A 26,002-nucleotide genomic window follows, 5' to 3' on the forward strand; every position below is an offset into this window, starting at 1 on the left:
TGCGTGCCATGTATCCTGCCCAACTGGGGTCCCCTCCACCCCAATCCACAGCTTCAGAGTAACTCTGGAGGTCTCTGCCTCAGTGAGGTTGGTGCACAGCAAAGGCAGACTTGGAAACAGACATCAAGAACCGAACCAGACTTGCGCCTGAGACCAGTAATGTCAAGTCTCAGGCTTCCCTGCTCTCCTCAGCCATCAGGACGATGCTGTTTTTCCAGGTTCACCTTCAGATCAGTGAACAGAACTTCTCACCAGCTTTTGTGAGCTGGGCTGCAGTGCAAGTGTGAGTTGCCCACAGGGTCTGGAAACATGAAGGTAGCGCTGCATCAACTCTGCCAGTCCCAGGAACCTCACAGAATTACCTTTGACCTCTTACGCAGATTGACTTAAAACAGTCTCAGCATCCATTAATGCCACTACAACCAACAAAAACCCATCACCATGGTCCTGTCTGTCCCCACTGTTAATGTGCTGGCCCCACTCAGCACCACCCGGTCCTGCATCACCGTGTGCCTAACCTGTCACCCAGGGAGCCCAGCCCATATACTGAATGCAGCTGAGGGCCTGTAGAAGGGAGGAGGTGCAGATGGCTTTGTCCCTGAAGCTCCCCTGGCCTGGCAGAGGTCTTAAACACCAAGAGGCACGATGCTCTGCCACAGGGGCACCGGGGAGTGGCCATCAAAACTACCTAAGCAGGACCACTGCACTGGAACTGCTTTCCGCTTACATGTACTGGGTCTAGGCTAAGATGTATGTGACAAAGTGTACAGAGTATGTCTTGCAGCCATGGTGGTTGGTTCAACATGTTTTGTATATATGATTTTTACAAATTATTAAAATTTGCCTTAAATTACATCTGTCTTCCTGGCATGTTGTCTCCCACTGGAACCTTCCTGAACATGGTCACCACCCGCCACCTCTGAGCAGAAGTGTGGGTAACAGTGGATCCTTGAACACGTTCACCGTTGCATCCACAGGCCTCCAGGGCAGAATCTCACCTTCCACGTGGTGCCTCTCCAGAAGCAGGGGCCTCCTTGTGGTCCACGTGGATGTAGGATGTGGGTCTAGTACCCGGGCCACCAGGCAGGAGAGGGATAAGTGGTGGCCGGGCGCATGGCCCTGGCCTCATTCCCTTCATTCGCCTCGGCAGTGATGGCAATTTTGTGAACAGCTGAACAGGAACCTCAACACCCACACAGGTCAAGTTCAGATGATGAGTTGTCCTGTTTTCACTTAGACTCTGAGACTGGTGTCCTCCTCTTCCAAGGTCTTTTTCTGTTTGGTTTTTGGAGACAGGGTTTACCTATGTTGTTCAGGCTGACCTTAAACTCATGGCAGTCCTCCTGCCTCAGCCTCCTAAGTGCTGAGATGACAGGTATGCACCACCGCAACTGGCTCAAGGCCTTATTTCAGTTTCATAGTATTTATGAATTGAGAGGGAAAAGGTAACCTGTAGGCATGGAAAATCTGAGTAACACAGAAATGTATTCTGTACATCAAAGATAGCAGCAATCGGGCTGGGGATTTAGCTCAGTGGCACAGTGCCTGCCTCGCAAAAAAAAAAAAAAAAGATACCAGCAATCTCAGTACGTGGACGGGGCAGTTAACACTGCCGCCGAGTTAGGCATGCTCATACCTCATGTGGCCAGGCAGAGCTGTTCGCACAGCTAAGAGCCCTGTCCTAGAGCCGATGCTGCTGCCTCGAGGGAATCTGGGGTCCTACAGTGGGGCCCTCCCCTGGCAGTCCCCCTTTGCCTTTTGTAGACATGGCTCCTGCTTAGGGTACATGACAAGCTTTGGGCTGTGGTCTCAAGACCCCCATGTAGAGCAATGCTTCTGGGGGAGGTGGGCACAACAGCAGAAGGAGAAAGTGATTGGCCTTCAGACTGCCACCCGCACCAGCCCGGGCGGCCTTCACTGTCACATCAGAGGAGGTAGGGTGGCGGCTGGGACGCTGCTGCCCTGTGGGCCTTTAGGGGATCCCCTGAAGGCCTGGTGAGTTATCAAGGGACCCCCATGTGTCACTGGGGGGACTGGAAGTGGCTGAGGCCTGGTATCATCTCACGAAGTCACCCTTTCACCGCTGCCCCTCCCTGCACCTTCTCCTGCTATCCCCTGGAAGCGCGACTTGGAATACAGCTGGCATTGGCCACAGCCTGCCTGCCATGACTGTGACCCTCTCTGAACGCTGTTTTCTACATACTCAAGCCCTGTGCCAGAGAGAAGCCTGGGTAAGGGCCATGAGGGCTTGACAAGCCCAGGCGACACAGGCCTGGTTCTGTGTGACAGTGGTGTCACCAGCATGCTGGGGGATGACATTGGGATGGTCTCACTTCGGGGAGCTGGCTGGTCTCGGGTCTGGTTAGTGGAGGCCAAGGCCAGTTTAGAGCAGGTCTGAGGTTGGATTGGCCTGGCTGCTGAAAGCCCCTGAGGAGCAATCCCTTCATAGTGCCTGCAGTGGACATTTCTCAGAAGTTGTTGGCTTACGCTCATTTTTGTTTGCCTCTTACCCTCAGTTACTTTGGGTTCTCACCCGCGGGAGGATGTTGTGAATACTGGAAAAGGAAAGGGCCATCACCACTTGCAGCTCTTTGCATCTATTCTACCCGCTTTCAAAGCCAGGTCTTTACAGGGAAGCGGGGCGTTTCCTCAGTTACTCGTGCTTGTGGACCTTTGACAGCCTATTGTCCCAAATAGATCTGCTGTTTCCTTGAGACTAGGTCCCTGTGTGCAGTTGCCCCCACAGGGACCAAGCTAACGGGCTCAAGAGGGGTCCACAGCCCCAGGAGTCCCCAGGAAGCAGCGGCGTCCTGCCCACCTGTCACGGCATGGGGAGCCCTGTGGAAGGCGGCCTCTGATCACCGGGTGTGGGTGCTGCCTCTGGGGGCCCTGCTGCTCCATCTCCATGGGAAGGAACCATTCCTGTCGGGGACTCATCTTCGTACCAACAAGTCCACGAAGCCCCAGCACCTCTGGGCTCAGATTTGGTTGTCATCCTCACCTGGTGCTAGGTGCCCACTGCACACTCCTCATTTCTCCATGGGTCTGGAGGTGTAGCAGCCGCCACACTTCCCTGTGATCTTGGGAGCCAGGGTGGACTCAGAGGGGGCAAATGGAGCCTGTGGGGCTCTAGAGGTGAGCGCTCCTGTCTGCACCAGCTTCTGCAGGCACGAAATGGGCTGATGACATCTGCCTGGTGCTGTTGTTTTGAGAACTGACAGTGATGGGTGTAAAGTACTCCCAGCACTCAGGAGGCCTCGCTCTTCTGTCCTTCCCGAGCAGCCATGGGGCCAGCAGCCAGTCTCAGAGGCACAGTCCTGCCCGCCTGTTGGGTCTGGAGGGCACCTCATCTTGGCACTGTGCACAGACTTTCTGTCCCCAGCACATGCCAGCAGCCCCTGGGAACTTGGTGGGATCTAAATCTGGACCCGCAGCTTCACCATTAGCAGCTTGGCTAAGCCTCTGTGTGTGTGTGTGTGTGTGTCAGAGCTCTGCCTTGATGCCTTGATGTCTCCAGACAGGACTCACACAGCAGCACCCCACCTTGCCCTGGAGATGCATGCAGAGCTGGCTCAGCCTCCTGCCCCATGCGTCTCTGCCCTAGGAGCAGAGCACTCTCCCCCGCTCCTCCCACAGCAAGGCTGGGCTCCAGGTGTGGGGCTGCCAGGTGCAGGACCCATACTCACCCATCACAGCCTGAGAAAGGAGCTCAGAAGGACCACCAAGCCCATGGGGTCTCAGCTGACTTGGAAATGAGGAAGCAATTAAGCCTACTATGTGGTCACTTTTATTTTTTTCCCCCTTAGCAATCCTGGGATGGAACCCAGCGGGCTCATGCATGTTAGGCAAGCATTCTGCCACTGAGCTACAGCTCCAACCTAATTTTGCCCAGTTTTTAAAGAAATTTTTATACTCAGAGGCTAAAGCAGGAGGATCGCAGGCTCAAGCCCACCTGAGCAACTTAGTGAGACCTTGACTCAAACATTTTTTAAAGGGATGGGGATGCAGCTCAGTGTGAAGGCCCTGGATTTAGTCCCCAGTACCACAAAAAAAGAAAAGAAAGAAAAAGAAAAAGGGAGACATTGAAGGCTCCCATGGCCCCGTGCTCTCAGAGGCCATCTTCTGTAAACCTCTCAGTACGCACACAGCGGGGCCTGTGCAAATCGGGAGCCGCGGCTTTACTGAGGCAGCCCACTCACTGTCACCTCTACGACCCTCCTCCCATGGCAGTCATCCCCATTTGCCCTTTACCTGGGGCTGACCGGTGAGGAGAGAGGAACATGGATCGACCCTAAAGCTGAACTTTCAGAGTTCACACGTCTTTGAAAAGGCTGTGGGTACGAGTTTTGCTCTGAGTGCCTCCACCGCCGTGCCTCCATCTCCTGCTCTGTGGGGACATGTGACAGGTGGGCGCCAAAGGCCTCGCTCAGGTGCAGGTGGACAGCACTGAGGACTAGAGCCACCTACCCGGCCCCACGAGCTCTCACCAGCTCTGCTTTATCTGATTTCAGCAATTCTCCTTTCACCAAGGACAGAAGGACACTGAAAACGGGCAGGCTGGGGCACTGGGCTGAAAGCCACACCGGGCCCCTCAGAGGGCTCAGTGACTGGCCAGATGGGGGGAGGAGTGGCAACCCGGAACTCCAGGCTGAGTCAGGAGGGCCATGCTGTGTGTGGGGTAAGGAGCCCTGAGCCCGGAGCTGAGGCCCGCGGTCCCAGCTGTGCTTGCGGCCACCCCCCCACCCCCCACCCCCGCTCGGCCCGAACTGGATTTCTGGGCAATGGCTGTCGTTTGTTGGCAGCCACAGGCACCTGGGCCAGGCCTTCCACTCCTGCTGCCATGTCGCCTGCTCCTGGTGTCCCCTGGGGCTCCTAACCTGTCACATGCTCCCCTTCACCCTGTCCAGTGGCCTCCTGACTGTGTGGCAGTCTCTTTGGAGCCAAAACAGCAGAGGCCTGACGGGCCTGACACCCCCTGCTGCTCAGCTGTGAGTCTGCCTCCTCTTCCTCTGCCCAGGCTGAACCTGGGGACCAGGATGGCACCATCAGGCCCTGAGACTGGTTCATAGGAAGGCATCAGTTTCCCTCCTCTGCGTGGCCCTGCTAATCTTATATTTGTACTGTGGGCTGTTTCTCTTAGAAGCTGCAAAGCTGTCTGAGCCCCCCAGCCAGCAAATGCACAGGCTGCTGCTCTCGGCTCTTTTCAGGTGGGAATGCCTAGGATTCTGCCACAGAAGCATCTCTCCCTGTGACTCTGACACTGCGGCCGGGACACCAGTGATGACTGGTCACTTCAGGAACACAATCGAGTGTGTGCACACAAAAGAGCTTCAAAATATGTGACACAAAAGTGAAGGGAGGCAGACAGCTCCATAACTGTGATGGATTTTAACACCCCTGTCTCAGGAATTGATAGAACCAGACCACAAAATAAAATATCTGTAAAGACAGATAAACTGGACACCCATCCCTGCCTGGTATTGGCCTAACTGGTATCAATGGTGCAGCTGCCTCAGAAAACTTGCCCCAAAATGTCACTGTAGTCTGTTTCCACCACTGCCAGTGATAGCATGCAGTGGCCTCCAGGGACAATGAAGGCCTCTCCCTTCCTGTGCTCAACCCTAAGAACTAGATGCTCTCCTTTCCAACAGCAGCTATCAGAGAAACTGCAGCCCCAGCAAATACTGAGTCCACCCATGCAGCAGTGCCTTGAAGTTCCACAGAGGGGCAACACAGAAACAAACCATCGCTTCCCCCAGGAAGTGGGTGCACAGCTGCCAAGCCCCTAGACGGCCACTGGGGCCCTGGCTGGAGAGACCAGCAGGTCCCCCAGCCAGCAGGGGGAAGGGCCCCCAGCCACAGGTACCCATGGCCAGGGTGGACGCAGGGACCCAAAGAACCTACAGGAGGCACCCTGCTTGGCCTCTAGAAGGGAGTGTGTTCAGCCCTGCAGGGCACCTTGCCTCGCTACTTCTCCTGCCCATCCCAGTGACAGGGGGAGGAATCCACCTTGGAGAGCCTGCGCATGCCCAGGCGCCGTCTCAGGGAGGAGAGCTTGTCCCCTAGGACCTTCCGCAGCCCTGCACTATCCCTGCTGCAGGGTCGGTCCTGCCTGATGGCCGGGAGCCGCCCCGTGAACATCTCCCATGGCTCCAGGGCATCCACCGCCCTGTCTACCTGCGCCAGCTCCTCCTCAGCCACCTCCCGCTCCAGGGCCTCAATGCATGTGGCCAGCCACCGTCCGTGCTCCTCCATGGCCTCCACAGGGCCCCCAAGCCTTGGCAGCACCTCTGCGGCTGCCAGGGAACTCAGCTCATCCTCCGGCCCCTCGGGGAAGGTGCGACTCCAGGCATCGGGCGTGCCAGGCTCGGACAGGCTGGTGCCAGGCTCTGAGTCACTCTCACAGCACATGCCTGAGTCGGCGCTGACGGGCAGGGTGGTCTCGGACACCGACGGCTCCCCGGCCTCCAGGCTGGGCCATGTCCCCACTACTGCCTGGGTCCAGGTGTGGAGTCTCTGAGAGGGAGAGACATACCTGAGTCCTCTGCTTGGGCACTCGTCGGGGCCCCAGCTGTCCTCAGCTACCCTGCGGCCAGCACCTCGGGGGCGGGGCTCCCGTTGTGCCTAAGCTGGACAGTCACTCCCACATAAGTTCCCACCCACAGGTGGGCAGTCCCGAGACCGCCCAGCAGTGACCCTGGACACTGGAAGATGCTACAGAGCAGAGCCTTTTCTAGCCAGGCCCCTGTTGGCTCCAGTCATTGGGCCGCCCCAGGCCTCACATTGCTCCTACCCATCTCCCCAGCCTGTCCCCAGGGAGCTGTGGCCACCAAGGACCCCAGAGAGTGTGGGTGCAAACGAGGTACCATGCCTACCCCGAGGGTCCTGAATGACCAGGGCTATTCATCAGGGTCCAGGCAGGCAGGCGGCAGGAAAGGTAAAAATGCTCACATTGGATAACTGAACGGGACCACAAACGATGGACATAAAATGACAAGTCTCAATCCCCTGCAGGCCAGAGCTGCCCCTCACCCATTACACAGCTTCATGAAGACGGTGGCCTGTGCAGAGTGTCACCACGTGGCAAGGGTCACACCAGCTGCCCCTCTGAGGAGACCACTGAGTCACTGAGACACAGGCTCCCCAGCCCCCAAGCCTCTGCTCTGGTGGGGGGGGGAGCTTCCCAGAGCTGTTGTCCACACCTGAGGGGCCTGGAAACGTTTGGTTTCCCAAGAGGCAAGTCTCCGCCTTCACTGAAGCCAAAGGTGGAGTTAAAGAAAGGTAAACACCATTCGCTTTGCACTCTGAACTCAGCAGTTTCTGAGTGTGCAAACAAATCTTCCTGCAGCGGTAAGGAATGGGCCATGTGGCCAGGCTGCCTGCAGAGAGCAGCACCCCCTCACCAAGTGCCTGTCCCTCTGGACTTGGCGGGGGGGGTCTCCCTCCCCGGTGACTGTGCTTCCTCTGGGCAGCAGTGACCCATACCCCAAGGAAAGTGACTCCGGAGAAGATAAAGGCAGGGCAGGAAGCAGCACAGGTGCCCAGTAAGTGCCAGGCTCCAACTGGCTGAGATAGGAAACAGCCCCTCATCCCTACCCAACACAGCCACAGTCCTGGGCGTACCCCACATGCCAGACCCCTGCTAAGGATCCAACCTACCGCCAGAGAGACCAGTGAGGGCCTGCTCCTCTCCACTGACCTGAGTAACTCCGCAGGCAGCAGCACGCACCACGCTCACCTTGTACCTGTCCAGGAGCTGGAAGCCCAGGACATGCTGCAGCTTTCGCAGGCAGATGGGGCAGAGGTCCAGGGGCCAGCGCAGGACTTCCTCCAGGCTGAGTGCCCCCTGCATGAGGCAGCGCAGCCAGCGGCAGTTCCCCAGGCCCAGCAGGTGGCAGAGCTCGTGACAGGTGACCTGGGGGAGGGCACACCACCTTGCCTGGGCCTCCACCCGTGACCCTGCAGACAATCTGGGCAGCTCTCAAGAAGCCCAAGCCCAGGCTAAGGCAAGACTGTGGGCAGTGGTCCAAGCACCCCTCCCGGGTGGCACAAAGGGCCTGGGAGCCAGATAGACATGGAGTCAGAGCACAACCTGTGGCCTCACAGCCGTGTGGCTTTGGGAAAAATACCTGGCATCTCTGAGCCTGTTTCCTCGCTCTGTAAAGTGAGGACCATCCGCTTCGTGGTGAGGACTGACCAGGCAGGGAGCTTTGCGGGATCTGCTTACCCACCCATGCCCTCCCAGGCCCATGCCCACCTTGCAGCACTGTACCACCCCCAGGGCGCTGAAGCACAGCCTCTGGCCGCTGTCCTGCGTCAGGCGCTCAGAGCCGTCCACTGCCGCCTCCAGTGGGGCCGGATAGGGGGCACTGGACCCTGCCTGTGGCAACTCCCCCACAAACCGGGCAAAGCTGCAGATGCCCACCTCTGGAAAGAGGGGAAGAGGGGCTCAGGGGCAGCCTCAGCCTTGGGAGCCCACAGTCCCCCCACCCCATCCTCTCCAACCACAGCCGAGGATGAGCCAAGCCTGGGGAGCAGCCCTCACCCAGGACTGTGGGCCTCGAGGCTGCTTCCGTGTGTGTCCCCTCCCTAGGTCCTGGCCTCCCCGTGAGGCCCCTCCCCACTCACTGTGCCCAGGAAGGAAGGTGCTGAAGGTGAAGCTCCAGGCCTCGCAGGGATACAGGTCGGACAGTGTGAGGCCCAGCACGCAGAGCGCATCATCCGGCTTGTTGTTTTTCAAGAAGGACAGGATGCCGTCTGCAGGGAGGGCGGGAGCTGCGAGGCAGGAGGCAGCTCTGGGAAGGCAAACCTGTCGCCTTCCCCTCCCTCTGCCTGGGACCCTTCCCTAGGATGGGCACAAGCTCACCTTCTTGGGTGTGTGAGACCTCAAAGCAGCTACACACTGAGAGTCAGGGGAATGTGGGTCCCCTTGACAGTGACATCTCAACTATTTCCTCCAGGGTCACTGCCAAGCTGGACCGGCAGGACGGAGACAACCATTGGCATTCACAACCCAGTGCAGTTGCTGGAAAGGCAGCCAGGCCAATGAGACAGCGTCAGGGAAGTGCCACCACAGCCACAGGAAGGGACAGCTGCCACGGCTGCTGACCAGTGGCTCCAGAGAAGCTCACGTCCCAGTCCCAGGCGCTGTGACTGTGCATGTGTTAAATCACATGGAAAAAGGGACTGGAGGTGTGGAGAGAGATGTGCAGCTGGGGATCCCTCTGCTCTATCTGAGGGGCCCTCATAACCGAGGGAAGAGGGGGCAGGGAGGGACCAGGGTCAGAGAGGGGTGTGCGGTCCCAGCAAACCCAGGGGATGGTCTCAATGACCGCAGAGGGGCAAAGCATCTACCAGGGAGCTGTACCCAAAAAGAAGCAGGGTGGTGGCTGCAGAGGCCTCACCACAGGGGCTAAGGCAGAAGGTGGACTACACAGGGTCGGTGAGTCCCAGTAAGGGGTACAGGGAAGCCCAAGTCAGAGCTGGGCGGAAGGAAGGGACAAAATCATCCATGGATGGTGTTTCCCTGGCATAAAGGACAGGAAGGAAGAGAAGGGGAAGCAGGCAGGGCCCTCGGGTCATGGTCCTGCGTTCCTGTGAGGGTGGAGGGTGGAAGGACACAGGGTGACAGTGCTGAGCCCCGAAGCCCGGCCTGGGACAGACAAAGAGATAAGAGGCAGAGCGGGTGGGACTATGGGGTTCCGCAGTACTAGAGGAGTTCACGGTCAGGGACCGAGCAGGAGAGGCCAGAGGCCATGTTTATGGTCCAGACTGTTGGTGACACCCAAGGGTACTGCTGTCCAATGGAAACTGCCCAAGCTACACAAGTAACTCTGATATCTAAACTATTAACCTGTAATCAGAATTTTAAGGTTGGGAGTTTTTACATTGTTTTTCCTTCTAAGTCTTCAAATCTGGTCTATGTTTTACATTTGTTGCACATCTCAGCTTGGCCACATTTTACACGTCCAGTGGCCACCACCCTGGACAGCTCGGGTCTAGGGCATGACCTTGGGAGATGAGTGGCCGAGATCTTGAAGAGGGGCCAAGGAATTTTTGCTGTGAACATGACAATGATGATGATAATGATTGAAAGACTCAAATGTGTCCCCCCAAAAGAAGCCCTAACCCTTTCCTACCTATGAATGTGACATTATTTAGAAATAGGTTCTTGCAGATGTCACCAAGAGCTCACTAGTATGGGACTGAAACCCAGCATGACTACTGTCCTAAAAAGAAGGAAGAGCCATGGGAAAAGGCCAGGGAAGAGATGGGAGGAGATTGAGCCTTGCATCTGCAATCCACGGATGCCAAGGAACTTGGACAGGTCCCGTCCTGGAGCTTTCAGAGGGCACAGGCCCCTGACACCTTGCTGTCAGCCTCCACGAGACAAGAGCTTCACACTGTGGGAGCCCCTCAGTCCCTGGCACTTTATCAGAAGTAGACACAGAGCTCTGAGCCAGGCTCAGCTCAGCACCACCACAGGCTCTGCCTAGTCACAACTGTCCTGAGCCCACACCCTGCCCATGGCTGCTTCTGTCAGAGCCCCCAGTGTCCAGGCAGCCCCTAAAGTGTGGGAGCGATGGTGTCAGGGGTCCCTGAGGTATCATAGTCTCTGGACAGGCAGGACAGAAGGTCATCCCTGTGTCTCCCAGGGCCAGCAGTTAGGTGACATAAGCACAGGCGCGACCAGCCTTCCCGTGGTACGGAGGAGAGCGCTGGGAGAGCAGGCTCTGTTCGGGGCTAGAGCCAGGTTGGGCCATGCTGTCCCTGGGTCCCTTCCAGGCCCTGCAGGGTGTGGGCTGTGCCCAGCAAGCAGGCCTGCTCAGTGGCCGCCTGCGAAGCCAGACACTGGGGGAGGGCATCACACCCCAGCCTGGGAGTCCTGTCAACCCGAACGCAAGGCAGGCTGGGGAACCACAGCAGGGCTGCCCCTGCCCTCAACATCAACGAGGAGGGCTGAGTGCAGGACAGTGAGGAAAGCCCGTGACTAAGGCTAACAGGGAGGAACGTTACCACTCAGTTACACCCCACACACCTTAAATCAAGCAGAGACCTGCCAGGGAACTGAACAGGAGAGCCCTGGACTAAATGCAACGGAGCTGGGCCATTCCCAAGCAGAGAGCAGGCAGGGAGACCCTCATGTTATCCCTAAAATGCCACACCCTGGGGTGGATGCAGACAATGCCCCTGGGGGACACAGAGTCACCCAGGACAGTGTAGCGTCTTTGTCCCAGCCAGGGCCTGGCAGAGGGAAAAGAAAATTCCATCTGAGCCCGGCATGGTGGCACACGTCTGTGATCCCAGCACTCAGGAGGCTGAGGCGGGAGGATCACCATGCATTCAAGGCCAGCTTGGGGAACACTGTAAGTTCAGGGCCAGCCTGAACTACAAAGGGAGACCCTGCCTCAAAACACCAGAAAGAGAAAATCCCATCTGCAGAAAAAGCTCATCCCAGGCAGAAATCATCCTAACAGGTACACTGAGTTTTCAAATAAGACGTCAATAAATAATGGAAAATAGCACAAGTAAACAACTGAGGCAAAACAGCAGGAATAACAAACATTGTCCACAGCAGGGCCCAGGACAGGGCCGCTGGGTACAGGCAGAATGGTGACGCTGCTGAGCTGAGAAAGGATCTGAGGGAAGCCGCAAAACTGAGACACATGGCAGAGAGGAGGAACTCCGTATGCGGTTAAGAGCATGACAGATGCAGCCCCGGTCAGTCCTCATAGGTGGAGAACCAGCAGAACCCCAAAAGCTCAGAGAAGATGGCCAGGGAAGAGGGCAGCCGGGCTCCTACGCGTGCAGTGAGCCCCAGGCAGAGATCGGGCACAGGCTGGGCAGCATCCGAATGGCTGAGTTTCCCAGAACTGTGGCCAATCGAGTTCCAACCCACTGATCCCAGGCCCCACATCAGCCCCTTCTCAGGGACCTCCCTGCGCTCACACCCAGAGTCCTGTGCGAGGTTGCCTCTCAGCTGGCCCCATCCCAGCGGCCAGTGACCCCAAGGATGGTGGGGCAGGGTCAGCAATTCCCTGGACAGACACACAGACCTTTGCAAACAAGAGGCTGGAGAGCTGCCCAGCGCCCTCCAGCAGCTGCTTCACCTGCCATGCCCACTGCACACTGTTCCAGCTGGCCCTGGGCTGTGAAGTCCACAGACACTTCAAGCTGGGCACCGACCTTGTTTCCCTCACCTCTTCCTTCCCTCCTCCACTGCACCTGCCCTGGCCTTACTCACCTGTATTCAGCTGCAGCCCATCTGAGTCCCTGCGGGGACGTGAGGAGCAGCTGATGGATTCAGCAGCCACGGAGGGCAGGCACTTGACTCTCAGGCCAAGGAAGAAGGCCTCGGCGCAGCTCCGCAGGTAGTCCAGCAGGGGGAAGCCCACTGGTGCCTCGCTCAGATCTGGAGGCAGAATGGCCAGCCCTGCTCAGTGAAGCGCTGACTTAAAGGGCAGCCAGCAGAGGGCGGCAGCAGCTCGTGTGCTCCATGCAGGCTGCAAAAGACCAGCTTGGCTGGAGCAGAAGGGCTGGCACCAATGTGGGCAAGGGAGGGACTAAGCCAGACGGCACACTAGGAGGACAAGGACACAGACCAGGGTGAAGACCAACGTCCTCGTCCTGACCTGTCACCTGCCCCTATCCCAAACCCCGCACTTAAGTGAGGCACTGCTTGTCACCCAGCAGAGTGAGAAGACCAGAGCTGTCTGCAGGGAACGTGGTGAGAAGGGACTGGTCCCAGAGAGGTCTGAGCAGAGCCCACGAGCTGCAGGGTGACAGAGCATGAGACTCTCAGTGCCCACAGCGCTGTCCCCCACGGCAGGGAGGGGCCGCTGTGGATCCCAGGGGGAAACAACCTGCCTCGGGCAAGGCCAACACACCTGGCCTCCGCTCCCAAGCCCGGCGCCGTATTACCTGCAGACCCTCCCCACCACACTGGGCCACCTGTGTGCTGAGGTCCCAGAGGCCAGTCTCCCTCACCACCCCCAGCGCCTGGCCTAGCTGTTCTCACAGCCCTCGGCCCCCAGTGTCCCCAGCCTCTGCCAGATAAAAAGCCCTAGGCTACACCAGCCACACTCAGCCTAGCATCTCCCGGGATAGCAGCATTCAAATCCTGCCTCTTCCAATGCTGGTCAGTTGACCTCCTCCAGCCTCAGTTTCCCCACCTGTGAAATGAGCTGATCTAACAACCCAAACGGAAGTTATTTTGTACAGCATGGGCCCTGGGGTGGTGCTGGTTTCAGCAGATGTGGCTGGGACCATGCACACCTGGGCCACGAAGCACCTGCAGGTCAAACCCTCCTGTAGCCTCTGACCGTGTCAGAGGCGGGTGGGGCAAGCCAAGGGCACCAGGCCTCCCTGCCCACCCCAAATCCTGAGCCACCCATCCCACTGCAGCCCCACAGGGGGCAGTGCCAGGCTGGTCCTGGCCCTCTGTACCTATGGGCTGCAGGTAAATGTGCTTCCGTGGCAGACTCTGTGTGCGGTGTGGCAGGGCAGCGTGGAAGCTGGCGAAGTCCTCAGGGGCCTCGGGGCGGCTCAGGAGCCAGTCGAAGGCTGAGTAGATGAGCAGTGGGTGGAAGAGGGTCCTGTGTGGGTTGTAGGCCTCAGCCAGGAACAGCCGCTCAGCCAGGGAGAAGGCACCAGTGTAGCACTGCTGCAGCCCTGTGTCGCTGGAGACCAGGGCGTCCCGCAGCATGCGAGGCCCGAAGCTGAACTCCTGGGCCGGCCTACAGGGCAGCATGGCAGGCAGGTGGGGCCTAGCCACTCCCAGGAGCCCCTGTCGCTGACCATGAGCTGCCCAGGGGACAGTCACGGTCTCCTATGGAACTGTCCCTTGGGCTGACAGGCAGGGCTGCAGGGGCCACCAGTGGGCACATGGGGCATGGCTCTGTCTGGCGCTGCACCTCCTGAGCACGTTGAGGGAAGGCATGGGCACCTCCAGGCCTAGCACCTGTGGAGTAGACAGAGGTGCCACTGTCACTGCTGGGCATGTGCAGGCCTGTGGTCTCCACAGGAGAACAGGGTAGCTTTCCCAGGGCCTGGCATCTATGCCCCAGGACCTGACACTGCCCGCAGCCCAGGCAGAGAAACTACTTCCCCTTCTCTAGCAGGCTGAGTCCTTAATCCAGAATTGAGCAGGGGAGCCTGTTCTGCCCCAGACAGGCAGGTGTTTCCACAGGTCCCTGCAAGGCCACCAACTCTCCCCTGAGCCCTCGGGAGGAAGGGACATGACAAGACACCTCCACCAGTTGCCCCGGGCCCCTGAAAAGCCAGAGGAGTCCCTCCAGACAGGACACCAGAGATGGCTCTCCACTTCATGATTACAAAGTGGACCCCTTCACAGGGCCTACAACCTCAGCTTCCCACGGGAGCCCTATGTGCCCCCAGGGGGGATAAGTGGGGGAGGAAAGCCACCCAACAGCCCCCAGACCCAGAAGCTCCAGGCCACATGAGTGCCAGGGGCCAGAGATACAAATGAAGTAGGCAAGGCTGGCCCGGGTGTGACGGAGAGAAGCAGGGAGAGGCTTGGAACCAGCGGGACAGCCAGGTGGGGCGAGGGGACCAGGCAGATGGGCGCTGTGACCATCGTGCTGCAAATCGGACCAAGGACTGGGGTGGCACTGTGCTCACCCGAAACACACCTGAGAAGCCTCGGGCAGTGCCTGGCTCTGCCCTTGAGTGCTTAGGCCTGCCCTTATGTCCTGTGCAGATGATAACATGGCTGGGGGGCAGCTTGGGGCGCCATCAAGGAGCAGAGATAAAGGAAGGGGCAGTGCTGGGGGGAAACAGGAGTGGAGGGGCAAAGAAAAGACAGAGGGGCGGGAGACGAACCAGGGCTGAGCTGACACAGGGGCCGGGGCGCTCATCCCAGGAAGCCCAGCCCAGCCTGCACAACCTCCTCACAGGGCGCGAGTTCTGGGCCCTCACAGCCCCTCGGGGAAACCAGCAGTGGGGAGAATGGAGAGCTTCATGAGCTCTTCAGCCAACCCTAATTTAAAACACGAATCTGCAAAATAAGCTTACAGAGTACAGCGGAGATATATGGTGTGTAAACAGTCCCGGTAAAAGACACATGGCCACGAATCCCCTCAAAGTCCTCTCCCTCGCTGCAAACACACCACATTGTTCTTGCCACTTTCTGAGCAGTTCTGGAAGTCCTCTTTCGTGAGTCTTTACAGGGTGTGATTAAAAATATTGTCAATAGGGCCAGGGATTTAGCTCAGTGGCATCGCGCCTGCCTTGAAAGTGCAAGGTCCTCAGTTCGATCCCTGGTACCAAAAAATATATATATATATAGTCAACACTGCTGCTGGGTGCCATCCAATGGAAAGCAGGCTGGTAAAAATATGACACTGTGTCTTCATCCACCTTATGCACTGGATCTGGCACTGTGGGACTCTGGATCTTCCCCAAAGTCAAAATAATGACGAAAGAGGGCCGGGATGTAGCTCAGTGGTTCCAGCTCCTGCCTCACAGGCGCAAGGTCCCGAGTTCGATCCCAGGTACCAAAAAAAAAAAATGACCACAAAAGGGGAACATTTTGAATCAACTGAAGACATCAAGGCAGCCACAACAGTGCAACTAAAGACATAAAAGAGGACTCTAGAACTGTTTTGGAAAGTGGCAAGAGCGATGGATAAGTGTGCTCAAAGTGATGGGTTGGATTCTGAAGGGGACCCATGGCAATGTGTCTTTTACTGTAATTTTTTAAAATTAAATATTCATCATATTTTTCAATCACACCTCATATACTCAAGTACATGTGACTGTAACATGTCCATATATAAACCTATATTTTTTTTTCCAAAACACAGTGCTGGTGTAGGAGGAGGGAAGGAGTTGGCCTTGAATTTTCATCGCCATCCCTCCCACCCAGAAAATTTATGCTTTCTCTTTCTATATATATATTTTTTTATTACAAATAAAAATTTGCAATATTTGCACATTTTTAAACAACTCTCATGTTTTTGCTTAGTATGTTATGGGCATTTTCCCAAAGGCTTAAGCAATCTATAAAAACACCATTGTCACCAGGCGTAGTGGTGCATGCTTGTAATCCCAGCATTCGAAAGGCTGAGGCAGGCGTATCGCCATGAGTTTGAGACCAGCCTGACCTACAGAGTTAGTCCAAGGCCAGCCTGAACTACACTGTGAGACCCTGTCTCAAAACAAAATAATCCATTGTCAATGACTGCCCTGAAATGCCATGACACATGTCTTTGTACACAAGGTTTTTTTCCATGTCCTCTGAACAGATCCCCAGAAGGGGAAAGACCAAGTGCAGCTGTTTAGTGCATCTTGCTTTGTAACACCAAACCACTTCCAGGAAAGGTCACGCCCACCCATGTACAGTCCAGCAGCAAATAAGAACCACCAAGCTCACCAAACCTGCTATGCCCCAGGCAGGGTTCACCATATTCACACGAGAACACAGGGGTACACCTTTCAAGAGGACGAAATCGAGGTGCAGGAGACCAAGCCACACCACACATGAGAATCACAGGAGGGGCACACACTTGTAACCCCAGCACTCTGGGAGGCTGAGGTGGGAGGATCGGAAGTTTGAGCCCAACTTGGGCAATTTAATGATTTAGCAAGGTCCTGTCTCAAAATGTAAAAGGGGCTGGGAATGTAACTCAGTGCTAAGGCCCTAGGTTCAATCCCCAGTACCAGAAACAATCAGGTGGGAGCAGAACACACCAATTTCCCAGCACCATGATGCCTACTGCTGGGGATACTTTGGGTCTTCACAGATGGAGCTTGTGCCCGAGGGCCACCACCGGACTCCAGGGAAGTTCCTGCTCCAGCTCCCATCTGGGGCACTTCTGCTACAGGATGTACAACCTGATTCTGATGTGGGGGTGCCCCACCTGACCCTCAGATGAGGAAGAGGGTGACCCTCCCCGCAGTGGAAAAGCCTATGGGTGGGGCTTTCCAGACAGCCATGGATGGGGGAAGAGCAGTGAGGAACGGATCCAAGGAGGTCCCTCCCCACACACAGAGACCACAGCCGAATTTCCAAAGGAGGCTGGGCAGGGTCCCAGCGTGAGAGGGCCCATGGGTTTGTCTGCTCAGTTCATTCATTCATTGGGCCTGTAGTTTCTGCGTGCAGGTTTGAGGGAGAAACAACCAACAGGAGGGAAATGGAAGAAGGGGAGAAGTCCCTGCCTACATCTGCGAGTTGGAAACCTAGCAAGCTGGTGACTGGAAGTCAGGATCTACTGAACAAAAAGAAATGTGCAAATCAGAAAGTGCTAGGTTCCAGTGGAAAGGAAAGAGGCAGGGTGGTCATGGCCAGAGGGTGTGGGAGTCACCTGAGCAGACTCAGGAGGCCGGGAGGAAGCTAATGGCCCAGCGGAGGAAGGACCCAAAAGACCCGCCCCTGTAGACAGCCAGGGGATACCAGGGACACGGGGGTATCTGGAGGACACTGTGGCTGGGATGCCTGAGGGGAAAGAGCCAGGACCTGGTGAGGGAGCTCTGGCCATTTTAGGAGCACCGGCCTCACGCTGTGTGAGATGGAGAAGCTGCTGGGAAGCCTGGCCTTCCCCTCCCTGGGGCAACGCCCTAGCCAGCTCCAGGGCTGGTCAGTGGGCTGTGAGGTCAGAAAACCCTTGAACCCCAAACACCCTCAACACCAGCTGGGGCTCTGACATGAACTTGGCCCTCTGACCACTAACCCCACTGTGCCTCAGTTTCCTCCCAGCAAACACAGACAGGCACCTCCTGCCTTCCCTGCTCAGAGCCCAGCCAAGCCCAGTGGGAGAGAGGAGGTGCCCAGGCATGAGGCTGGCAAGATGTCTCCAGCACCTGCCTCCTCCTGCCTCGAACAGGCTTATTTTGGTCTCCAGACATAGGTCACAGGACTCGATTCCAAGCACCTCACTCACCCCAGACCTTCTGCCCACAGACACCCCCAGCAGAAGGCAGGCAAGGCCTTGCTGCTCAGTCACCTCTGAATGACTCCTCAGTGCTGCAGCCAGCCCAGAGCCAGCTTTCTGGACTGGGGAAGTGCAGCCCCAGCTGCCCCCTGCCCAAGTGATTTGTGCCACAGCTTCCCAGAGGAAGGGAAATGAGACATAGTGGACATTTGCAGATGGTCTGAACAGCCCTGAATGATGCCCTTCTTCCACATCCGCTGCCCTGTAGTGTCCCCAAGGGCACTTTTTGATCTGACCTCTATGGCAGCCCAGACACAGATTACCAGTAATCGCCCACCTCATAATTTAGAAGCCTCCAATCCCAGCTACTCAGGAGGCTGAGGCAGGAGGACTGCTAGTTCCAGCCCACACTGGAACAATTTAGTGAGCCTAGCGAGACTCTGTCTCAAAATAAAATAAAAAGGGTAAGGGGTGTAGCTCAGTACTGGGTTCAATCCAAAGTGCAAAGAAAAAAGACTGAGGCTCAGAGAGGGGAAGCAACCTGCCCAGCGTCGGCACAGTTCACGAAGATCCTGACTCCCAACTCAGTGCTCTCCCTCAGGTTCCCCTTGCGGAACTTCTACCCATAGGGTCTTCCCACCCCCATTACCACCCACAGGTCCCAGTCAGGGCCTTCACTGCCAGCAAACACCCCTACCCCAGGCAAAGCCTCAGGAATTGAGAAATGCGTTCTTTTTACCAAAAGTTCGCTGGCCTAGCAGTGTCTGTGCCAAGTGTGAACGGGACCCAAACAGCAGACTCAGTTCATCTCAGCTGTTTGAAGCCCAAACCCCAGGGTCACAGGAAGGGCCCCGGTGGGCGCAAGGAGGTGCCATCCAGGTCAGACTCACATTGTCCGAATCAGCCAGAGACCTCAGCCACGCATCGGTGCAGCTGGGCAGGTCCTGGCAATGAAGTGCTCCATGTTCTGGTTTAGGGCCCCTCTTAAAGCAGTGGGGACCTTCCATTTAAGCTGGTTTTATCTATCAATATTCTCCATGAATATTGAGAAATGCAGGAGACTTCCGGGAAGATGGTGGAGTGGTGAGCAGCAGAGAAAGAGCCTCTTCAAGATTTGGTGTCCTAACACTGGAATATAGCAGTCCGAGGAGGAGATGGAGGAGGGAAGTGGATCCCCAGGACCCAGGAAGAATCTGAGGTGAGAACTGAAGTCTACAGGGAGAGTGAACAGAGAGACTTTAACAAAGAGGAGGGAGGTACCAAGCAGAGCTCCCTCTCAGAGCGCGGACTCTTGGCAAGGGAATGGCAGCCCGAACCTGCAGAGGCACAGTGACTACTGGCGATCCCAGAGGCCTCCACGGAGAAACGCACCAGTGGAACAGAGCAGTGGATACAGCAGACTGCAGCAGCTGGGGTTCAGACCTCACCCAGGAGAGGGTGATTGGCCTTGGCTGGTAGCCATCTAGGAGAGGGGCAGCTGAGCTCGGAACTCAGAACAGCTGCAGGCCGACTCCATCTAGTGGCTCCCGGTGCCTCAGTGGGTGTTGAGTTCAAGTCAGCAGGAGATCGGGGAACAAATTTCAAGTGGGCAGGAGACATATAAACTGTTGTAGGCTCAAGGTATCCAGTTCCAGCCTCATAGCCCAAAGCCAACCTGAACTTCAGAGGAACTAAAGACGCAGGCTGGCTGGGACTATCCACTACCCCACGTGAACCTGCAGCTGGCTTGCTGGGAATAATCAATCTGGCTCTGGACTCTGCCCACACTGCCTACCAGTGACAGCAGAGACACACCTTGAATTGAACATTTTGGGTTTGTTTTTTTTTTCTTTTTTCTTTCTGTTTTCCTCCTTTGTAGTTGTTTTGTTTTTTTCCTGATTGAACATGCTTTCTAGGTTTTTGTTGCTGTTCTGTTCTTTTTTTTTTCTCCTTTTCTTTCTCACCTGTCTGCTTCACCAGTTTCCTAATGTCTGTCCTCCAGCCTTGCTTCTGATCTCTTCCTCTTCTATTTCTGTTTTTTACCCTCTAACCCTTTTAAATCTTCTCCTCTAAGGGTAAAATTGTCATATTAAGGGCTACAGTTTGTCATTTTCTGGGCTGTATTTGATGCTATTGTTATTGTTGATTGTACTATTTTAGCCAAGGTGACATAATTGTGCTAATCAATTGTTCCTCCTGGTATACCAAGACAGATTGCCTAAGGGTCTTAAAAAAAAAACAAACAACTATTGGCCAATGCCAAAGAACTGGCAGCTGGTCCAAGTAGGCAGAAACTTCTCATCCCCAATAAACTGAGGTAGAATCCTGCAACAGATTCAAAACCCAAAAGCCAGCTACATAGAAGATGCTTCTGAGAAGTAGCCATTTCCTAAGGGTTCTGAATACTGGCGATAAAGCTACTCGCCATAAGCAATTTATAAGCATCAAACAAGGAATCAAACTTTTTAAAACATAGAAATGAGAAGACACTTAAACAAGGTGTAACTCCCACAGATTTTCAGCTCACCAAAAGCAAACCCTGGGGACAATGAGGTAGAACAATCCCAAACTTACCCACCTGGACTCTCTGAAGTGGAACAGCAGACGTAAGAAAGCAGATGAACGAAGCTCTAGAGAAATACAGGCAGCCCAAGACCATAAAGACCCCGATACCTGCCCCTGGAAAACACCACAGTAGCTCTGGAGGGAAAGGAAGTGACAAGTGACCAAGTAGTGACACCGTGGGAATTGTAACCTCGTGCAGGGTCTCAAGAATGAGGGCTGCGGGCCGGGGATTTAGCTCAGTGGTTTCGCTGCCTGCTGCGCAAGCACAAGGACCTGAGTTCGATCCCCGGTACCAAAAAAAAAAAAAAAGAATGAGGGCTGAAGTTTCCGGCTGAGCCGCCCTCCCTGGGATGGCTCTTCGAAGCACCATGGCGGCCACTGGGCTTGGAGAGGCGGTGCCCAGCTCCACATGATCAGGTGGAGCTCAGGGGGACATAAGAGGCAGGTCTGAAAGCAGCCACCTCCCAACACAGCCCAGGGGATGGCTGACAGGCTATTAAGTCAGGTGGGAGAGTGCACAAGTCTCCTGTCTCTCTGTCCCTGGGGTCCCCTACACAGATGTCTGCCTAGATCGCATTTCTTCTGGAGAAGCCTGGGTGGCCACTCCTGTGTTCCTGGGTCATTAGGGGGAGCCCCTGCCATGGACTCACAGTCCCCCGAAGGGCCAGGAGCTACAGTTAGTAGTGTGGGGCAGCTCCTGGCCGCCTCTGCCACCCACCAATCCATCATCAACTGTGGTCACTGCTCTGAAAGAAACCTCCAAATCTGGGGCCTTGGCTGTGGTCTGGGGCCTGCCAGTCTGCCACCTGCCCCTAATTAGCCTCACGACGGAGCCGCTGTGCCCCAGCCCTGGATGCTCTGCCCACATCACTCAAGCCTCTGGATCTTGCAGAGACAAAGGTGCCTCTGTTTCAGATAGGGAAACAGGCTCAGAGACCTTAAATGACTTGGCCATGGTCACACACAGCTTGGAGGCAGCGGTGCCTGGTTTCCATGCCACGCCCCACTCTGGAACCCCAACTCCTAGCACACTGAGGGGATTCTATACTCTAACGACAAGCAGGGCTGTAACTTGTCCCGTTCCTAAGCAGTGACTTTCCTGCCCACCACCCCTGGCCAGAGTCCCCTCCCACCTCCTTGCCTGGGGAGGGTGCATCCTTGTCCTGGCTCTTCCTTCCCGGAGGGTCTGCCACTCGGACAAGGGCAGCCTGATCTGCTGGGTGACAGAGGTCAGCGGCCCAGCACCAGACACTTGTCCTCCCCCACCTGCCCAGACAGAGGCCAGCCCTGGGCAAGAATCATATTCTTCTGGTTCTCAATGCGCTTGCTAATGCCAGGCAGCCGCAGCCACGTGCTATCCATCACTAGCTCCGGGTTTGCAGTGGTCAGGTTTCCACTGGCAGGGAGGAGACCCTGAGGGCTCAGACCACACCAGCAAAGTTCCCCAGCGGACCTTGGTTTTCCTCTTGCTCCCTCACTGGAGAACCCCGAATCCATCCCAGTTCCCTTCCCGGGCAGGGAAGGGTGTGCACCCCTGGTTCAAACCCGGGATGGTGCTGAAGTTTGGCTCAGTCTCTCCGCTGCTCTGCTGTTTCTGCTGATGGACGTGGTGTCCTATTTTCCCCAGGTGAGGCTACTTGGCCTCAGAGACACTCCCTCCCCACACACAGGCTGCGGAGGACCCCTGTGGCCTGAGGTTCTCTGCACCCCCTCCCGGAGATCCCGCGATCCCTCAGGGCTTCCGCTCCGCTCTCCCTTTGGGACCCCAGCTCCCCCATGGCCAGCCGGCTGGAGCATGCTCTCCGCGTCAGTCCCCACCCCTTCACGGTCCCCTCCTTGTCCCACGAGCCCCTACCTCGAACCCTGCACTCCCCAAGGCCACCCGAGAGGACAGCGCCGGGCTGGAAAGACCCAAGAGGTCCTGGGTGACGTCAGCCCAAGGGGCAGGGACAAGGCGGGACTGAGAAAAGTGCCTGAGAGGAAAGGAGGAAGAGGAGGACAATGTATGAGGAGCCACATCTCGGGGGACACCCAACGTTCCCAGAAATGCCCTTAGGGAGGCCTGAGATCTTAAAGCCAAGCAGGTGAATGAAGGGTAGCCCAGCTGCCTGTGTTCGCTCCCGGCTGAGACAGGAGAGCCTGCTGGAGCACTTGCGTGATGACCACCAAACCCCCTTGCTGCCCACCTGGAGAGGGACAGAGAGCTGAGGAGCCTCCCCAGGAGGAAAGTCCACGTGGCAGCACTGGGAGGGGGACAGAGCCACCCAGGGCCACTGTCACCAAACCTAAGCCAATGCTATTGTGCCATTGGGTGGGGGGCAGTTAATTTGGGCAGCAAGCAGCACTGGTTCTGTGCCAGGTTAGGAACAGGGAGGGGTGGAGATGGGGGGTCTACACTGCCCCCAAGGTGCCTGATGTGGGGTTTGTGCTCAGAGGGAGCTCCCTCCATGTGCCCCTGTGGCTCTGGGAGGTGGAAGTCACCCCCTGACGGCCCCCACCGGCCACTGCTGGCTAACAGGAGGTCTCTGCCCCCTTCCTGGCATCACCACCTAGGGTGAGGCAGACTGGGGGTGCTGGCCAGAGTAGGGAGCTCAGTGCTCGGGACACAGGAAGAGGACCAGGCATCTCAGCTGGCCAGCAGTCTCTTCTTAGTGCCCACAGCTGGCAGCGCTGGGGCCAGGCATCCCCAAGGCTGGCTAGGAGTGTGGCCCTGGACCCCTGCGAGTCGCCCCCAGCTGTGGCGCAGCCTGTGCCCAGCCATGGAGCAAAGGTGGCATCTGCCTCCAGCAAGGCCCATAGGCCTTTCCCTAAGTGCCCTTTAGGATGAAGCTTCCTCTGGGCCCTGGATCACCCACCCACCCTGCCTTGTTCTGCAGAACCGCCTCTGCCATGCCTGACGGGTGCATCACTGCCATCCTCCAGCCACTGGAAAGAGCTTTCCTAAAGCCTTAAAAAATGAGAACAGTAAATCTCCATTGTAGACAATTCTGGAAACTTCAGAAAAATAGAAAAGCTAAAGACTCCATCATCCACCCTCTCCTAACTTCAGCCACTTTCCTGATTTCTTGCCAGACAGCTAGCCAATGTTTTTCCCTCCACATTCAAAATTCTTTTTCCTGGACTGAGGATAGAACCCATAACCTCGTGCATGGGAGGCAAGGGCTCTTCCACTGAGGCACACCCCACTCCTTACAGACAGTACTTATTTATTTATTTTTGGGTTTTTTTGCAATATTGAGGCTTGAACCCAGAACTTCACACTGAACTACATCCCAGGGATCAAACTCAGGACCTTGCACTTGCCAGGCAGTCGAGGCGCCACTGAGCTAAATCCCCGGCCCTCCTTTCTTCTCTTTTTTTAAATTTTGAGTCAAAGTCTCACTGTATTGCCAAGCTGCCCAACTGAGGCTTGAATTGCAATCCTCCTGCCTCCGTCTCTCAGAGTGCTGGGATTACAGATGTGTTGCTGCACCACTAATCCCTTAGGTTCGTAAGGGACTCCCCCAACATACTCCACTTTGCCGACAGCTGAGTCACTCAAAGGCCTCCCTGTCAGTGGCTGCCAGCCACAGCACCTTTATCCTGATGGTCCACACCGCCACGACCTGCTGCGTGGCTGAGTCACTTGCTGCCTTGGGACATCTGGGTTTTCCCAGTTTCCCTCTGTGGAGCCCACGGGGATGAGGAATCTGTCTCCACAGATATCTGCACAGGTACCTGAGCTGCAGTGTATCCCCTTGGGATAAATTCCCACACAGATTCTGACTCAATGTGCTCCAACACTTCTGACACGTGTGTTTCCCCGTGCATTTCTGCTTGGGACAGGAAACTCAGAACTCTGGAAAAGATCCATGCTGTGTCCTGATGGTCACGGAGAGAGTGTAGGTCACCTGTCCCTTACCTCCACCCACCACTGCTCCAGCGGGGAAGGCTGGAGCCGCTGAGAGTCCCCATGTGTCAGGCCCCCAGCTGCCCCACTGACCCTGCAGGGTTCCTGGTAACCAGGAAAGCACCCCCACAGTGGGGGCGTCCAGATGGACCCTCAGGCTAACGGACCCCCAGGCTAATGCCCTCTCCTGCACACGGGACACACTGGCCTCCACCCTGCTGGACTCCAGACCTCTCCAGTGGATGCCACAGTCCATTCCAGAAATAGGCCTCGATGTGGGGACCCTGTCCCTTCAGCCAGATGGACAAGGAGGGTCCTCACCTCACCTGCATCACCATCCTCTGACCCTGCACCCCTGGGCTCCCAGACACCTCAGTGCTCCAGAAGCTGCTTCACCTCACCATGCCTCGATGTCCCCCACAGTGGGTTGAAGAGCAGCCCCCAAAGGTGTGCCCACCTGCACCCTCAGAATGGGATCCTACTTGGAGAAAGGGTCTCTGCAGATAGCGCAAGGGCCTCAAGATGAGTTCAGAGTGAGCCACAATTCCGCGTGTGTCTCCAGAAGAGACAGGAAGTAGGAATGACAGCACCTCAAGGGAAAAGAAGAGGAAGGACCCTGCCCTGGAGCCCCCAGAGGGAGCAGCCCCGTGGACACCATCCTGTCAGACTTCTGGCCTCCAGAGTGTCAAGCTTGTGCTGCTAGGGGCCAGTGTGCTTCTGGTGAAGCATTCTGGCAGCCACAGGGAACTCACCCAGTTTGGAAAAGATGAACATGGTTCACACCGATGGGTGTAATGATTAGGAACAATCTCACGCACATTCCCGGCACACGGTCCCTGGTGTTGGGCATTCATTCATTTAGCAGACACTGTGTGAAGCGCTGGGCCCCAGGACAGAGCTTGGCCTCTCTGTGTGGCTCAGACCCGGCTTCCCTCCAGTGCCAGCCTCAGTGCCAGCAGACAAGAGTGAGGAGCGAGGAGGATGGGACTGAGATGGAGGGTGGGCTTGTGCCACAGGCAGAGGGGCCTCGGGGCTGATGGAGGCCCCAGGGGTGTCTGCACCCAGCCTGAGGCGCCTGGGAGCGGCGGGGTGGGTGATGTTCAGACAGGAGTGCATGAGGGGCAAGGCCAAAGCCCAGCACCGCTCTGCAGGACTTAGGACCTACTCCTAGAGGGTAAGGTGCAGTCAAGCCCTCCTCCAAGCTCCTGGCCCATGCCTCAGTTTCTCCAGGGCCCCCCGCTCCCCCAGCTTGAGCAGCTGCCCCTGCAATACAACAGCAAGCTAAGGCGCCTGCCATCTGCCTGGTGCTTCCTGAGCGGCAGGTTTCCAGGGACTCTGACTCTCCAGGTCCTCGGCCCCACCCTGCCCTGGGGAGCCAAGGGCCCTTCTCAGGCCTGGGGGAGGTGGGGTGCTCCTCCTGCTGCAGTAAAGGGGCCATAAGGCTTCCTGACACCCCGGCCAGTCCTGGGCTGGGCCCTGCACTGCTCCTGCGGTCTGAGCCACCTGGGCTTGGCATTCGCCCCAGTCCCCCAGCTCTGAGTGCCCTTGTTCCCTCCAGAGAGCAGGTGGGGCCAGGGCTGGGGGCTCAGGGCACATCCCCCCTCCAGCACACACAGTGAAGGCCTCGTGTGGCTCGAGCGGCAGAGGGGTCGCCCCGCCCCCAGGCTCCAGGGCTGTA

At 56.7% G+C, this 26,002-nt stretch overlaps 2 protein-coding genes across 4 annotated transcripts in view; both read right to left on the minus strand.

Moving 5' to 3' along the window:
• Positions 1–785: 785 nt before the first annotated feature.
• Positions 786–13,750, minus strand: Amz1 (archaelysin family metallopeptidase 1). Of its 3 annotated transcripts, XM_021254699.2 has the most exons (7): positions 13,447–13,750; positions 12,245–12,412; positions 8,629–8,757; positions 8,258–8,427; positions 7,739–7,915; positions 6,876–6,899; positions 786–6,516 (listed from the first exon to the last, which is right to left on the minus strand). In XM_021254699.2, the coding sequence occupies exons 1-7, from the start codon at positions 13,748–13,750 to the stop codon at positions 5,968–5,970; spliced, it is 1,521 nt and encodes a 506-aa protein (XP_021110358.1). In that variant the 3' UTR covers positions 786–5,967. The 3 variants fall into 3 exon arrangements, with proteins under 3 accessions (XP_021110358.1, XP_021110360.1, XP_087052627.1); XM_021254701.2 differs by lacking the exon at positions 6,876–6,899; XM_087196501.1 differs by lacking the exons at positions 6,876–6,899; positions 8,258–8,427 and having other exon boundaries at positions 6,225–6,516.
• A 78-nt stretch (positions 13,751–13,828) lies between these two features.
• The window catches only part of Brat1 (BRCA1 associated ATM activator 1), a 35,245-nt gene continuing 23,071 nt past the window's right edge, over positions 13,829–26,002 (minus strand). Inside the window, exon 16 of the mRNA XM_087196496.1 lies at positions 13,829–13,960. Coding sequence (XP_087052622.1) covers positions 13,829–13,960 — 132 coding nt within the window. The remainder of the gene's footprint in view (positions 13,961–26,002) is intronic.

The sequence above is a fragment of the Heterocephalus glaber genome, unplaced genomic scaffold (genome assembly GCF_053883595.1).
Source record: "Heterocephalus glaber isolate CG9 unplaced genomic scaffold, H.glaber_assembly_v1.0 deba00001610, whole genome shotgun sequence".
Lineage (NCBI taxonomy): Eukaryota > Metazoa > Chordata > Mammalia > Rodentia > Bathyergidae > Heterocephalus > Heterocephalus glaber.

Bases quoted from the DNA above. Each gene is read 5' to 3' on its own strand.
- Amz1 (XM_021254699.2), bottom strand. From the start codon at position 13,750: ATGCTGCCCTGTAGGCCGGCCCAGGAGTTCAGCTTCGGGCCTCGCATG. The intron at 12,413-13,446 runs GTACAGAGGGCC...TTCTGCCTCCAG, and splicing joins CATTTACCTGCAGCCCATAG to ATCTGAGCGAGGCACCAGTG. The intron at 6,517-6,875 runs GTAGGCATGGTA...TCTCCCTCTCAG, and splicing joins GGTCATTCAGGACCCTCGGG to AGACTCCACACCTGGACCCA.